At 26.7% G+C, this 16778-nt stretch overlaps 1 protein-coding gene across 24 annotated transcripts in view; it reads left to right on the top strand.

The window, feature by feature from the left end:
* LOC118186912 (uncharacterized) overlaps positions 1–16778 on the top strand; it is a 66926-nt gene that overhangs the window by 30576 nt on the left and 19572 nt on the right. For 3 of the 24 annotated variants that reach the window (XM_085827554.1, XM_085827550.1, XM_085827575.1), the window contains exons 10-20: positions 1580–1639; positions 2719–2778; positions 4537–4596; positions 6225–6284; positions 6746–6808; positions 8735–8794; positions 9974–10036; positions 11989–12048; positions 13226–13288; positions 15209–15268; positions 16446–16508. In XM_085827554.1, the coding sequence (XP_085683680.1) occupies positions 1580–1639; positions 2719–2778; positions 4537–4596; positions 6225–6284; positions 6746–6808; positions 8735–8794; positions 9974–10036; positions 11989–12048; positions 13226–13288; positions 15209–15268; positions 16446–16508 (672 nt within the window). The remainder of the gene's footprint in view (positions 1–1579; positions 1640–2718; positions 2779–4536; positions 4597–6224; positions 6285–6745; positions 6809–8734; positions 8795–9973; positions 10037–11988; positions 12049–13225; positions 13289–15208; positions 15269–16445; positions 16509–16778) is intronic. The other 21 variants (XM_085827551.1, XM_085827553.1, XM_085827558.1 and 18 more) reach the window with 21 other exon arrangements.

Genomic DNA, 16778 nt, shown 5'->3' with positions numbered 1-16778 from the left:
AGAATTAACATTTTTTATGTGTATACTGTATGTTGTCGCCAACAAAGTCTGCTTGGCGAGATTTGCGCCGGCGAAACGGAAAAGTACCTTAAAAGCATTTCTAATTGATTTAAAAGATAACCAGTTTGTTGATATGTTGAGCTGCTGACTACATCTTTTCTTCCAAAATGTTCTTTTAGTATTTCTGTTGCTGAATCACAGTTCTGATAACTTAAAGCAAAAATGGAAATGGCATGTAAAGTATATATGTATCATGTTATCATATACACATATGTCCATAATAAGGTCTTATTTGAAGACATGCTAATTTCATTGCTTTCGTTTCTTCAGTAGATGTAACATTCAACATTATGTCTTGATGTATTACATTTCCAGAATATTCCAAAGTTTGTTTTAAAAATTGCTCCAGTCTTCCTCACCATAAAACTCTTGATATCTTGATATTCTTGGCTTTGTGCAACTTCATTTTCAGTATCCTCCAAGTCGCTTTCATTTCAGTTTCTGAACATATGCATTTTAATTCAGTCATTTTCTTAATTAACTATTATATAAATCATCGATTATTTCAATTTTTTTCTTTCATGAATTCGCATCAACTTTGGTTTGTAGTTTAGTAATTGCCTTACAACAGATCAGTTCCCTTTCAGATTATTATGTATGATTTTCATTTCAGAGTTAAAGTTCAATCTGTTTATTATTCTAGTTCTTAATGAAATAAAGAAAATGTATAATCTCCTTTTTTACATCAGTCTGAATTGCAAATAATAACAGAGAGCATTTTTCAGTGCAGCATTTATTCTTGAGCTCAATAAGAAATTCTATATGAACAACATGTTTCCATAGTTTCTTTTACATGTAATAAACACTACCATCAACTTTTGGATATCTAAGAATACACATTCACAACATATATTTAGGAGCAGTCTCAAGATCAAGTTTGAAATTTCTGGAGATAAAAATTGTTAAAAGCCTTATTGTTTTTCTCAAAAGTAATGATGCAATAAACACTTTTATTGTTTATTTATTTGACAGTTTTCCTGCTGTTATTTTTTTCTGTATTTTCTTTCATTTTTATTTTTATTTTTATTTTATTATATTTTTAATGAAATCTAATCTCTTTTATATTGTATCAACAAAGAGAAATATTTTTTCTCTTTTATATTTTATTCCTATGAAACTGTTCTGAAAGAGTTAACTTTTCGTACAGTTTTGCTTATACATTCACATTTTCTTTTTATTTGCAGGGAATATATTATTGTAGGACATGCTATTATGTACATTGTATTTATTTCCTGTTGTGCAGATATAAGTCAATATCTGAGGCATAAAATTCTAATTAAGTAATTTAAATACTAAAAAAGAACTATTTTAATATTTTTCTGATTTAATTTAATCTAGAATTATTTTACTATTATTCTTATCACTCATAGCTAATATTTTAAGCAAAAATTTAATTTGATATAACAATATAAAAGTAACTGATATTAATTTTATTATTTTTTACATTGAGATTGTATTTTAGATATATGCAGAAATAACTGATAGAAATATCAAACACTTTTTATTTATTTATTTTTAGTAGAAAAACACCAGTCTCAGCTTAATGCAGTCATAAATGATGATCAGCAAAGAGAAACTAGTAAGTTTTTTTTTAATTAATTTATTTATTTTTCTATTCATTCTTTTTTTTTTACCCTTTTAAAATTTATTTTGTCACTTTTTCTAATGAGCTTTTAGCTGTCATAAACGTGGTGTATTTGTCTATATTTCTCATAAAAGTCTTTTTCTATGTGCGTAAATCACATAGAAAAAAAATCATAAAATTCAGTTCAACAGCAATATCGCAAAATATTTTTTTTTAAATGACCATCTTTAAAATTTCCGATACACAGTTCCACGCGCTGGAGATAAAAAAGTTCCCCCCTAATAGAGTGTTGCCATTGCTCGCTTTTAAATCACTGAGTTTATTAATTAAAAATTCGTTAAGGTTTTACAAAATATGAAACAGATAATAAAACAAATTCCAAATATGGGCTTCCAGATGCCCATATTCGGGTGGAAACATACGTTATTCAAAATTGGATGACTCTAGGTACTGTTGTTTTATCACAATCCTAGAAACATACATACATTTATGCAGATTCTTCATTATTTAATTTCTTTAAATATAATACAGGGCAATAATATTTGGTGGCAACAATTTGAAAAGTGAATCGGACATTTATAGTGAACCAACACAAAATGCCAAAAGGAAAATAATAGTCCTTCAGGGCAAATTGCCCCTTTGGACTAAAAATAATTATGATGTTTTAATATTTTTCTCAATTTAATTTAGGAATATTATTGTACTATTATTCTTATCACTGATAGCAAAAATTTAATTTGTTATATAACCATCTAAAACGACAAAATAGAAAAGTAACTCATTTGTAAATTCTAATTAAATAATTTAAATACTGAAACATTGATCATAGCATTTTAATATTTTCTTAATTTAGAATAAATTAAAAACATCATTGTTCCATTATTATAACTAATAGTTAAGATTTAAAGCAAAAATTTTAATATTATATACCGATTTAAAATTATGAAATAGAAAAATCATGTATTGTAATGCAATTTTCAAATTTGTATTGCAATGTTTCCTTCATTCAGATTGTATTTTACATATATGCATAAATAGTTAAAAGAAACATCAAACACTTTTTTCTTTTTTAGTAAAACAGCACCAGTTTTTATTTGAATTACTCACAAAAGATGTTCAGCAAAGAGACTCTGGTAAGTTTTTCTTGCTTCGTCTTTTTTCTTACCTGGTTAGTGATGTTCCTTTTGCATGTAGCTTGTTGGTTTAAATGTTTATCTGACTGCCTGATTATATAAAAATAATCGTTAATTAAAAAAATCATTTAAACTCTAAAATTAACTTCTCCAGAAATGTTTGCAATATTACGAGCGAGAATATTTTTATAGCTTCTTGAAATTTTATTTGACAATTCTAAGCTTTGGATGTTGATTTTGTACTCATCATACAATTTATGGGGTGCTTTAACATTAAAAGCATTTCTAATTGATTTAAAAGATAACTAGTTTGTTGATATGTTGAGCTGCTGACTACATCTTTTCTTCCAAAATGTTCTTTTAGTATTTCTGTTACTGATTCACAGTTCTGATAACTTAAAGCAAAAATGTATCATGTTATCATATACACATATGTCCATAATAAGGTCTTATTTGAAGACATGCTAATTTCATTGCTTTCGTTTCTTCAGTAGATGTAACATTCAACATTATGTTTTGATGTATTACATTTCCAGAATATTCCAAAGTTTGTTTTAAAAATTGCTCCAGTCTTCCTCACCATAAAACTGTTGATATCTTGATTTTCTTGGCTTTGTGCAACTTCATTTTCAGTATCCTCCAAGTCGCTTTCATTTCAGTTTCTGAACATATGCTTTTTAATTCAGTCATTTTCTTAATTAACTATTATATAAATCATCGATTATTTCAATTTTTTTCTTTCATGAATTCGCATCAACTTTGGTTTGTAGTTTAGTATTTAATTGCCTTACACCAGATCAGTTCCCTTTCAGATTATTATGTATGATTTTCATTTCAGAGTTTAAGTTCAATCTGTTTATTATTCTAGTTCTTAATGAAACAAAGAAAATGTATAATCTCCTTTTTTACATCAGTCTGAATTGCAAATAATAACAGAGAGCATTTTTCAGTGCAGCATTTATTCTTAAGCTCAATAAGAAATTCTATATGAACAACATGTTTCCATAGTTTCTTTTACATGTAATAAACACTACCATCAACTTTTGGATATCTAAGAATACACATTCACAACATATATTTAAGAGCAGTCTCAAGATCAAGTTTGAAATTTCTGGAGATAAAAATTGTTAAAAGCCTTATTGTGTTTCTCAAAAGTAATGATGTAATAAACACTTTTATTGTTTATTTATTTGACAGTTTTCCTGCTGTTATTTTTTTCTGTATTTTTTTTTTTAATTTTTATTTTATTTTATTTTTAATGAAATCTAATCTCTTTTATATTGTATCAACAAAGAGAAATATTTTTTCTCTTTTATATTTTATTCCTATGAAACTGTTCTGAAAGAGTTAACTATTCCTACAGTTTTGCTTATACATTCACATTTTCTTTTTATTTGCACATGTATGTTCTTGAATTTGCAGGGAATATATTATTGTAGGACATGCTATTATGTACATTGTATTTATTCCCTATTGTGCAGATATAAGTCAATATCTGAGGCATAAAATTCTAATTAAGTAATTTAAATACTAAAAAAGAACTATTTTAATATTTTTCTGATTTAATTTAATCTAGAATTATTTTACTATTATTCCTATCACTCATAGCTAATATTTTAAGCAAAAATTTAATTTGATATAACAATACAAAAGTAACTGATATTAATTTTATTATTTTTTTTCATTGAGATTGTATTTTAGATATATGCAGAAATAATTGATAGAAATATCAAACACTTTTTATTTATTTATTTTTAGTAGAACAGCACCAGTCTCAGCTTAATGCAGTCATAAATGATGATCAGCAAAGAGAAACTAGTAAGTTTTTTTTTAATTAATTAATTTATTTTTCTATTCATTCTTTTTTTTTACCCTTTTAAAATTTATTTTGTAACTTTTTCTAATGTGCTTGTAGCTGTCATAAACATGGTGTCTTTGTCTATATTTCTCATAAAAGTCTTTTTCTATGTGCGTAAATCACATAGAAAAAAATCATAAAATTCAGTTTAACAGCAATATCGCAAAATATTTTTTTTTTTAAATGAGCATCTTTAAAATTTCCGATACACAGTTCCATGCACTGGAGATAAAAAAGTTCCCCCCTAATAGAGTGTTGCCATTGCTTACTTTTAAATCACTGAGTTTATTAATTAAAAATTCGTTAAAGTTTTGCAAAATATGAAACAGATAATAAAACAAATTCCAAATGTGGGCTTCCATATGCCCATATTCGGGTGGAAACATACGTTATTCAAAATTGGATGACTCTAGGTACCGTTGTTTTATCACAATCCTAGAAACATACATACATTTATGCAGATTCTTCATTATTTAATTTCTTTAAATATAATACAGGGCAACAATATTTGGTGGCAACAATTTGAAAAGTGAATCGGACATTTATAGTGAACCAACGCAAAATGCAAAAAGGAAAATAATAGTCCTTCAGGGTGACTAAAAATAATTATGATGTTTTAATATTTTTCTCAATTTAATTTAGGAACATTATTGTATTATTATCACTGATAGCTAATACTTGAAGCAAAAATTTAATTTGTTATAACCGTCTAAAATGACAAAATAGAAAAGTAACTCATTTGTAAATTCTAGTTAAATAATTTAAATACTGAAAAAACTACTAACTAAAACTCTAACTAAAACTAACTTTGAATTAGTATACAAGTGCCTAGCACTAAGACTGGCCTTTATTTAAAGAAAGGTACGTATGTAGTGCGCCGAGCTGCTAAAACTATGATACGTCTGCAATTATCAAGAGGGCTAAACCTCTGGCCTTGAAGGCAACCAGCAACAGAGTGAAAACTCGTAAAACTACAGTGGCTAGTGGCTTGCTTCCAATAACTCCTTCCTCTCTCTTGCTTGGCAAAAAGCCACAACTTAAGTACTTGGCGTTAGCAAGACAATTTGCATAAATAAGTTAAAGTGTTTAATTCTGGCTGGAAGTAGAAAATAAGAAGTGATAGTACAGTTTTAAAATAAAATAAACGTTAGTAAAACTTAGAATCCTTACATACTTCTCGTCAGAGTTAATTAGTTAGAAACTGAGGTCTAAAGTGACCTTGTTGAAAACTTTTAGCTCTAGAATCTAACGCGAGGCCAATCTTTTACAAACATTTCTCACTAGAAACTATCTAATCTAGAAATTAAAAGTCGTTTTTACATGATCAACTCCATGAACAATTACTTTTCATCTGTCATAGCATTTTAATATTTTCTTTATATAGAATAAATTAAAAACATCATTGTTCTGTTATTATCACTAATAGTTAAGATTTAAAGCAAAAATTTTAATTTTATATACCCATCTAAAATGATGAAATAGAAAAATCATGTATTGCAATCTTTCCTTCATTCAGATTGTATTTTACATATATGCATAAATAGTTAAAAAGAAACATTAAACACTTTTTTTTTTTTTTTTTTTTTAGTAAAACAGCACCAGTTTTTATTTAAATTACTCACAAAAAATGTTCAGCAAAGAGACTCTGGTAAGTTTTTCTTGCTTCATTCTTTTTCTTACCTGGTTAGAAATTCTCACTTCTATCTGATGTTCCTTTTGCATGTAGCTTGTTGGTTCAAACGTTTATCTGACTGCCTGATTATATAAAAATAATCGTTAATTTAAAAAAATAATTTAAACTCTAAAATTAACTTCTCCAGAAATGTTTGCAATATTACGAGGCAGAATATTTTTATAGCTTCTTGAAATTTTATTTGAGAATTCTAAGCTTTGGATGTTGATTCTGTACTCATCATACAATTTATGTGGTGCTTTAACATTTAAAACATTTCTAATTGATTTAAAAAATAACCAGTTTGTTGATATGTTGAGCTGATGACTACATCTTTTCTTCCAAAATGTTCTTTTAGTATTTCTGTTGCTGAATCACAATTCTGATCACTTAAAGCAAAATATAATTTCAGTGATTAACTTTTATGTTATATTTAGGATTGACAATTACAAAACAAGAATTAAAAGAAGATGCAGAGAATGAAACTTCATCAGGAGAGTGTATGAAACCGTATTTTGTTTATTTATTTATTTTTATTGTAAGAAGTGACTGATTGTATTATGTTATTTATTTTTACTTGCCAAGAAAAGAATTTAATATTGTTATTTTCCTCCTTAAAATGTTTTTGCTATAGCATAAACAAATCAACTGTCTGATTGAAATTTGTTCCTTACAATTTTTCTTCTGCTTTAGATTTGCATCATGTGTTTATTACTTTTAAAAGTAATTGTTGTCAGCACCCACAGATAACACATATCTTTTGTTTTGATTAATAATCTAAAACATAAAATGAAATTTAATGACATTTTGAAATAGCTTTTAATGTTAAGGTATTTGTATAAATTGTTTTAACATTAAGCATTCCCCCCCCCCAAAAAAAAACTGAATTTGTTTTAGGACAACATTTGGCATAAAGCATTTTGAGCAGGCCTCGTTTTCAAAATGACTAGGTTTTAATATCTTACTCATCACAAAAACACAATAATATAAAGAACAGCATGCGTATAGTTGCAAAATAAAATACTCTCAGCTAAAGTATGTATGTGTCATGTTATCATATACACATATGTCCATAATAAGGTCTTATTTGAAGACTTGCTAATTTCATTGCTTTCATTTTTTCAGTAGATGTAACGTTCAACATTATGTTTTGATGTATTACATTTCCAGAATATTCCAAAGTTTGTTTTAAAAATTGTTCCTGTCTTCCTCACCATAAAACTCTTGATATCTTGATATTCTTGGCTTTGGGCAACTTCATTTTCAGGCATTTTGGGCAACTTCATTTTCAGGCAAAAAATGGGCATTTTTTGCTTTAAAAGTCGCTTTCATTTCAGTTTCCGAACATATAAATTTTAACTTAGTCATTTTTTTTTAATTAACTATTATATAAATCATTGATTATTTCAATTTATTTCTTTCATGGATTCGCATCAACTTTGGTTAGTAGTTTAGTATTTAATTGCCTTACAACAGATCAGTTCCCTTTCAGATTATTTTGTATGATTTCCATTTCAGAGTTAAAGTTCAATCTGTTTTTTATTCTAGTTCTTAATGAAATAAAGAAAATGTATAATCTCCTTTTTTAATCAGTCTGTATTGCAAATAATAACAGAGAGCATTTTTCAGTGCAGCATTTATTCTCGAGCTCAATAAGAAATTCTATATGAACAACATGTTTCCATAGTTTCTTTTACATGTAATAAACACTACCATCAACTTTTGGATATCTAAGAATACACATTCACAACATGTATTTAAGAGCAGTCTTAAGATCAAGTTTGAGATTTCCGGATATAAAAATTGTTAAAAGCCTTATTTTTTTTCTCAAAAGTAATGCTGTAATAAACACTTTTATTGTTTATTTATTCAACAGTTTTGCTGCTGTTATTTTTTGCTGTATTTTCTTTCTTTTTATTTATTTATTATTTTTAATGAAATCTTTTATATTGTATCAACAAAGAGAAATATTTCTTCTCTTTTATATTTTATTCCTATGAAACTGTTCTGGAAGAGTTAACTTTTCCTATAGTTTTGCTTATACATTCACATTTTGTTTTTATTTGCATATGTATATTCTTGAATTTGCAGGGAATATATTATTGTAGGGCATGTTATTATGTAGATTGTATTTATTTCCTTTTGTGCAGATATAAGTCAATATCTGAGGCATAAAATTCTAATTAAGTAATTTAGATACTAAAAAAGAACTATTTTAATATTTTTCTGATTTAATTTAATCTAGAATTATTTTACTATTATTCCTATCACTCATAGCTAATATTTTAAGCAAAAATTTAATTTGATATAGCAATATAAAAGTAACTGATATTAATTTTATCATTTTGTTTATTGAGATTGTATTTTAGATATATGCAGAAATAATTGATAGAAATATCAAACACTTTTTTTGTATTTATTTTTAGTAGCACAGCACCAGTCTCAGCTTATTGCAGTCACAAATGATGATCAGCAAAGAGAAACTAGTAAGTTCTTTTTAATTAATTTATTTATCTTTCTATTCATTGTGCGGAGTAAAGGAAGTAGTGTAATCACAGAAAATTTCAAGTGTCATATTTCAACAAAAATATCCATTTCGACTGCTCTCGAAACCATTTGAGTGATGTTTTTCAATGAAATCTGTACATACGGACAGAATGAATGATTGTTATTGCCAAAATGGATGATAAAATGAGTTTAAAATGGATTCAGAAGAGATTTTTTTCTTTGACGTTTGTATGTATGTATCTTGCATAACTCAAGAACGAATAGCCGTAGAATGTTGAATTTTTTTATATGGGACGGCTGTAACATACAGTTGTGCACCTCCCTTGTTCATTTCAGTCAGCTGCACCAATCGTATTTTATATATATATATGTGTGTGTGTGTGTGTTTGTGTATATCCCCACTGTTACTTGGCTTGGTGAACTTAGTTTTTTTATACTTGTATATTGGTAAATTTGCAAAAAGTGGGCATTTTTTGCTTTAAAAGTGATTCAGTTACGTGTTTTTTATGTTCCGGTTAAGGTTTTTATATGTTTAGTTTAATCTGCATGCATATTTGTAGAATTATCAACAATTTAGAAATTTAAGTGGCAAGTTAAGCCTAATGAACTGCCATTTATTTACATTTGAAACTCAGTAGCATAGTGAATTAAGTCAGTTTCTGCATCTTTGATGTCTTTTTGTCAGATGGGACCAAAAGTAAACTTCCAGTTTTGTGAACCGACTAATCTGCCGTATTGCCCACTGGAAAAATTGCTTGTTTTTGCATAGAAACTCTAATTTTAATTGTAAATTTATTTAACTGTTTTAACTATATTTAATGTTTTTTCTGTATTTTAGAATTTTTAATTAAGATGTTTTGAGAATTAATTTATTTTTGTTTTGCCATGAAGTGAGAACTGAATTAATTGAATGAGAAATATATCCCTAATGGAATTTGAGGAAATAATTTAAAATAAAATGTAGCAAAAAATGTGTATAATTTAATGGGTTATACGAGGAAGTTGTGTTGTCCACATCAGATTTTTCATGTAGGTTATTGATTCAAATTTATGCCTCATTTCCCAGTTATTCAAAAATAATAGTTAATTAATCTATAAAAATTATTTTAAATCTTAAAGAATATAATTTCAGTGATTAACTTTTATGTTATATTTAGGATTAACAATTGCAAAACAAGAATTAAAAAAAGATGCAGAGAATGAAACTTCATCAGGAGAGTGTATGAAACCGTATTTTGTTATTTTATTTATTTTTATTGTAAGAAGTGACTGATTATATTATGTTATTTATATTTACTTGCCAAGAAAAGAATTTAATATCGTTATTTTCCTCCTTAAAATGTTTTTGCTATAGCATAAACAAATCAACTGTCTGATTGAAATTTGTTCCTTACAATTTTTCTTCTGCTTTAGATTTGCATCATGTCTTTATTACTTTTAAAACTAATTGTTGTCAGCACCCACAGATAACACATATCTTTTGTTTTGATTAATAATCTAAAACATAAAATGAAATTTAATGACATTTTGAAATAGCTTTTAATGTTAAGGTATTTGTATAAATTGTTTTAACATTAAGCATTCCCCCCCCCCAAAAAAAAAACTGAATTTGTTTTAGGACAACATTTGGCATAAAGCATTTTGAGCAGGCCTCGTTTTCAAAATGACTAGGTTTTAATATCTTACTCATCACAAAAACACAATAATATAAAGAACAGCATGCGTATAGTTGCAAAATAAAATACTCTCAGCTAAAGTATGTATGTGTCATGTTATCATATACACATATGTCCATAATAAGGTCTTATTTGAAGACTTGCTAATTTCATTGCTTTCATTTTTTCAGTAGATGTAACGTTCAACATTATGTTTTGATGTATTACATTTCCAGAATATTCCAAAGTTTGTTTTAAAAATTGTTCCTGTCTTCCTCACCATAAAACTCTTGATATCTTGATATTCTTGGCTTTGGGCAACTTCATTTTCAGGCATTTTGGGCAACTTCATTTTCAGGCATTTTGGGCAACTTCATTTTCAGGCAAAAAATGGGCATTTTTTGCTTTAAAAGTCGCTTTCATTTCAGTTTCCGAACATATAAATTTTAACTTAGTCATTTTTTTTTAATTAACTATTATATAAATCATTGATTATTTCAATTTATTTCTTTCATGGATTCGCATCAACTTTGGTTAGTAGTTTAGTATTTAATTGCCTTACAACAGATCAGTTCCCTTTCAGATTATTTTGTATGATTTCCATTTCAGAGTTAAAGTTCAATCTGTTTTTTATTCTAGTTCTTAATGAAATAAAGAAAATGTATAATCTCCTTTTTTAATCAGTCTGTATTGCAAATAATAACAGAGAGCATTTTTCAGTGCAGCATTTATTCTCGAGCTCAATAAGAAATTCTATATGAACAACATGTTTCCATAGTTTCTTTTACATGTAATAAACACTACCATCAACTTTTGGATATCTAAGAATACACATTCACAACATGTATTTAAGAGCAGTCTTAAGATCAAGTTTGAGATTTCCGGATATAAAAATTGTTAAAAGCCTTATTTTTTTTCTCAAAAGTAATGCTGTAATAAACACTTTTATTGTTTATTTATTCAACAGTTTTGCTGCTGTTATTTTTTGCTGTATTTTCTTTCTTTTTATTTATTTATTATTTTTAATGAAATCTTTTATATTGTATCAACAAAGAGAAATATTTCTTCTCTTTTATATTTTATTCCTATGAAACTGTTCTGGAAGAGTTAACTTTTCCTATAGTTTTGCTTATACATTCACATTTTCTTTTTATTTGCATATGTATATTCTTGAATTTGCAGGGAATATATTATTGTAGGGCATGTTATTATGTAGATTGTATTTATTTCCTTTTGTGCAGATATAAGTCAATATCTGAGGCATAAAATTCTAATTAAGTAATTTAGATACTAAAAAAGAACTATTTTAATATTTTTCTGATTTAATTTAATCTAGAATTATTTTACTATTATTCCTATCACTCATAGCTAATATTTTAAGCAAAAATTTAATTTGATATAGCAATATAAAAGTAACTGATATTAATTTTATCATTTTGTTTATTGAGATTGTATTTTAGATATATGCAGAAATAATTGATAGAAATATCAAACACTTTTTTTGTATTTATTTTTAGTAGCACAGCACCAGTCTCAGCTTATTGCAGTCACAAATGATGATCAGCAAAGAGAAACTAGTAAGTTCTTTTTAATTAATTTATTTATCTTTGTATTCATTGTGCGGAGTAAAGGAAGTAGTGTAATCACAGAAAATTTCAAGTGTCATATTTCAACAAAAATATCCATTTCGACTGCTCTCGAAACCATTTGAGTGATGTTTTTCAATGAAATCTGTACATATGGAAAGAATGAAGGATTGTTATTGCCAAAATGGATGATAAAATGAGTTTAAAATGGATTCAGAAGAGATTTTTTTCTTTGACGTTTGTATGTATGTATCTTGCATAACTCAAGAACGAATAGCCGTAGAATGTTGAAATTTTTTATATGGGACAGCTGTAACATACAGTTGTGCACCTCCCTTGTTTATTTCAGTCAGCTGCACCAATCGTATTTTATATATATATATGTGTGTGTGTGTGTTTGTGTATATCCCCACTGTTACTTGGCTTGGTGAACTTAGTTTTTTTATTCTTGTATATTGGTAAATTTGCAAAAAATGGGCATTTTTTGCTTTAAAAGTGATTCAGTTACGTGTTTTTTATGTTCCGGTTAAGATTTTTATATGTTTAGTTTAATCTGCATGCATATTTGTAGAATTATCAACAATTTAGAAATTTAAGTGGCAAGTTAAGCCTAATGAACTGCCATTTATTTACATTTGAAACTCAGTAGCATAGTGAATTAAGTCAGTTTCTGCATCTTTGATGTCTTTTTGTCAGATGGGACCAAAAGTAAACTTCCAGTTTTGTGAACCGACTAATCTGCCGTATTGCCCACTGGAAAAATTGCTTGTTTTTGCATAGAAACTCTAATTTTAATTGTAAATTTATTTAACTGTTTTAACTATATTTAATGTTTTTTCTGTATTTTAGAATTTTTAATTAAGATGTTTTGAGAATTAATTTATTTTTGTTTTGCCATGAAGTGAGAACTGAATTAATTGAATGAGAAATATATCCCTAATGGAATTTGAGGAAATAATTTAAAATAAAATGTAGCAAAAAATGTGTATAATTTAATGGGTTATACGAGGAAGTTGTGTTGTCCACATCAGATTTTTCATGTAGGTTATTGATTCAAATTTATGCCTCATTTCCCAGTTATTCAAAAATAATAGTTAATTAATCTATAAAAATTATTTTAAATCTTAAAGAATATAATTTCAGTGATTAACTTTTATGTTATATTTAGGATTAACAATTGCAAAACAAGAATTAAAAAAAGATGCAGAGAATGAAACTTCATCAGGAGAGTGTATGAAACCGTATTTTGTTATTTTATTTATTTTTATTGTAAGAAGTGACTGATTATATTATGTTATTTATATTTACTTGCCAAGAAAAGAATTTAATATCGTTATTTTCCTCCTTAAAATGTTTTTGCTATAGCATAAACAAATCAACTGTCTGATTGAAATTTGTTCCTTACAATTTTTCTTCTGCTTTAGATTTGCATCATGTCTTTATTACTTTTAAAACTAATTGTTGTCAGCACAGATAACACATATCTTTTGTTTTGATTAATAATCTAAAACATAAAATGAAATTTAATGACATTTTGAAATAGCTTTTAATGTTAAGGTATTTGTATAAATTGTTTTAACATTAAGCATTCCCCCCCCCAAAAAAAAAACTGAATTTGTTTTAGGACAACATTTGGCATAAAGCATTTTGAGCAGGCCTCGTTTTCAAAATGACTAGGTTTTAATATCTTACTCATCACAAAAACACAATAATATAAAGAACAGCATGCGTATAGTTGCAAAATAAAATACTCTCAGCTAAAGTATGTATGTGTCATGTTATCATATACACATATGTCCATAATAAGGTCTTATTTGAAGACTTGCTAATTTCATTGCTTTCATTTTTTCAGTAGATGTAACGTTCAACATTATGTTTTGATGTATTACATTTCCAGAATATTCCAAAGTTTGTTTTAAAAATTGTTCCTGTCTTCCTCACCATAAAACTCTTGATATCTTGATATTCTTGGCTTTGGGCAACTTCATTTTCAGGCATTTTGGGCAACTTCATTTTCAGGCAAAAAATGGGCATTTTTTGCTTTAAAAGTCGCTTTCATTTCAGTTTCCGAACATATAAATTTTAACTTAGTCATTTTTTTAATTAACTATTATATAAATCATTGATTATTTCAATTTATTTCTTTCATGGATTCGCATCAACTTTGGTTAGTAGTTTAGTATTTAATTGCCTTACAACAGATCAGTTCCCTTTCAGATTATTTTGTATGATTTCCATTTCAGAGTTAAAGTTCAATCTGTTTTTTATTCTAGTTCTTAATGAAATAAAGAAAATGTATAATCTCCTTTTTAAATCAGTCTGTATTGCAAATAATAACAGAGAGCATTTTTCAGTGCAGCATTTATTCTCGAGCTCAATAAGAAATTCTATATGAACAACATGTTTCCATAGTTTCTTTTACATGTAATAAACACTACCATCAACTTTTGGATATCTAAGAATACACATTCACAACATATATTTAAGAGCAGTCTTAAGATCAAGTTTGAGATTTCTGGATATAAAAATTGTTAAAAGCCTTATTTTTTTTCTCAAAAGTAATGCTGTAATAAACACTTTTATTGTTTATTTATTCAACAGTTTTGCTGCTGTTATTTTTTGCTGTATTTTCTTTCTTTTTATTTATTTATTATTTTTAATGAAATCTTTTATATTGTATCAACAAAGAGAAATATTTCTTCTCTTTTATGTTTTATTCCTATGAAACTGTTCTAGAAGAGTTAACTTTTCCTATAGTTTTGCTTATACATTCACATTTTCTTTTTATTTGCATATGTATATTCTTGAATTTGCAGGGAATATATTATTGTAGGGCATGTTATTATGTAGATTGTATTTATTTCCTTTTGTGCAGATATAAGTCAATATCTGAGGCATAAAATTCTAATTAAGTAATTTAGATACTAAAAAAGAACTATTTTAATATTTTTCTGATTTAATTTAATCTAGAATTATTTTACTATTATTCCTATCACTCATAGCTAATATTTTAAGCAAAAATTTAATTTGATATAGCAATATAAAAGTAACTGATATTAATTTTATCATTTTGTTTATTGAGATTATATTTTAGATATATGCAGAAATAATTGATAGAAATATCAAACACTTTTTATGTATTTATTTTTAGTAGCACAGCACCAGTCTCAGCTTATTGCAGTCACAAATGATGATCAGCAAAGAGAAACTAGTAAGTTCTTTTTAATTAATTTATTTATCTTTGTATTCATTGTGCGGAGTAAAGGAAGTAGTGTAATCACAGAAAATTTCAAGTGTCATATTTCAACAAAAATATCCATTTCGACTGCTCTCGAAACCATTTGAGTGATGTTTTTCAATGAAATCTGTACATATGGAAAGAATGAAGGATTGTTATTGCCAAAATGGATGATAAAATGAGTTTAAAATGGATTCAGAAGAGATTTTTTTCTTTGACGTTTGTATGTATGTATCTTGCATAACTCAAGAACGAATAGCCGTAGAATGTTGAAATTTTTTATATGGGACAGCTGTAACATACAGTTGTGCACCTCCCTTGTTTATTTCAGTCAGCTGCACCAATCGTATTTTATATATATATATGTGTGTGTGTGTGTTTGTGTATATCCCCACTGTTACTTGGCTTGGTGAACTTAGTTTTTTTATTCTTGTATATTGGTAAATTTGCAAAAAATGGGCATTTTTTGCTTTAAAAGTGATTCAGTTACGTGTTTTTTATGTTCCGGTTAAGATTTTTATATGTTTAGTTTAATCTGCATGCATATTTGTAGAATTATCAACAATTTAGAAATTTAAGTGGCAAGTTAAGCCTAATGAACTGCCATTTATTTACATTTGAAACTCAGTAGCATAGTGAATTAAGTCAGTTTCTGCATCTTTGATGTCTTTTTGTCAGATGGGACCAAAAGTAAACTTCCAGTTTTGTGAACCGAATAATCTGCCGTATTGCCCACTGGAAAAATTGCTTGTTTTTGCATAGAAACTCTAATTTTAATTGTAAATTTATTTAACTGTTTTAACTATATTTAATGTTTTTTCTGTATTTTAGAATTTTTAATTAAGATGTTTTGAGAATTAATTTATTTTTGTTTTGCCATGAAGTGAGAACTGAATTAATTGAATGAGAAATATATCCCTAATGGAATTTGAGGAAATAATTTAAAATAAAATGCAGCAAAAAATGTGTATAATTTAATGGGTTATACGAGGAAGTTGTGTTGTCCACATCAGATTTTTCATGTAGGTTATTGATTCAAATTTATGCCTGAGTTCCCAGTTATTCAAAAATAATAGTTAATTAATCTATAAAAATTATTTTAAATCTTAAAGAATATAATTTCAGTGATTAACTTTTATGTTATATTTAGGATTAACAATTGCAAAACAAGAATTAAAAGAAGATGCAGAGAATGAAACTTCATCAGGAGAGTGTATGAAACCGTATTTTGTTATTTTATTTATTTTTATTGTAAGAAGTGACTGATTATATTATGTTATTTATATTTACTTGCCAAGAAAAGAATTTAATATCGTTATTTTCCTCCTTAAAATGTTTTTGCTATAGCATAAACAAATCAACTGTCTGATTGAAATTTGTTCCTTACAATTTTTCTTCTGCTTTAGATTTGCATCATGTGTTTATTACTTTTAAAAGTAATTGTTGTTAGCACCAACAGGTAACACATATCTTTTGTTTTGAT

This window comes from Stegodyphus dumicola, chromosome 12, assembly GCF_044657685.1.
Source record: "Stegodyphus dumicola isolate Sdum_Otavi_A_Nest chromosome 12, ASM4465768v1".
NCBI classification, from domain to species: Eukaryota; Metazoa; Arthropoda; class Arachnida; order Araneae; family Eresidae; genus Stegodyphus; species Stegodyphus dumicola.
The sequence above is the reverse complement of the archived record's forward strand: the minus strand, read 5'-3'. Positions and strand labels throughout refer to the sequence as shown.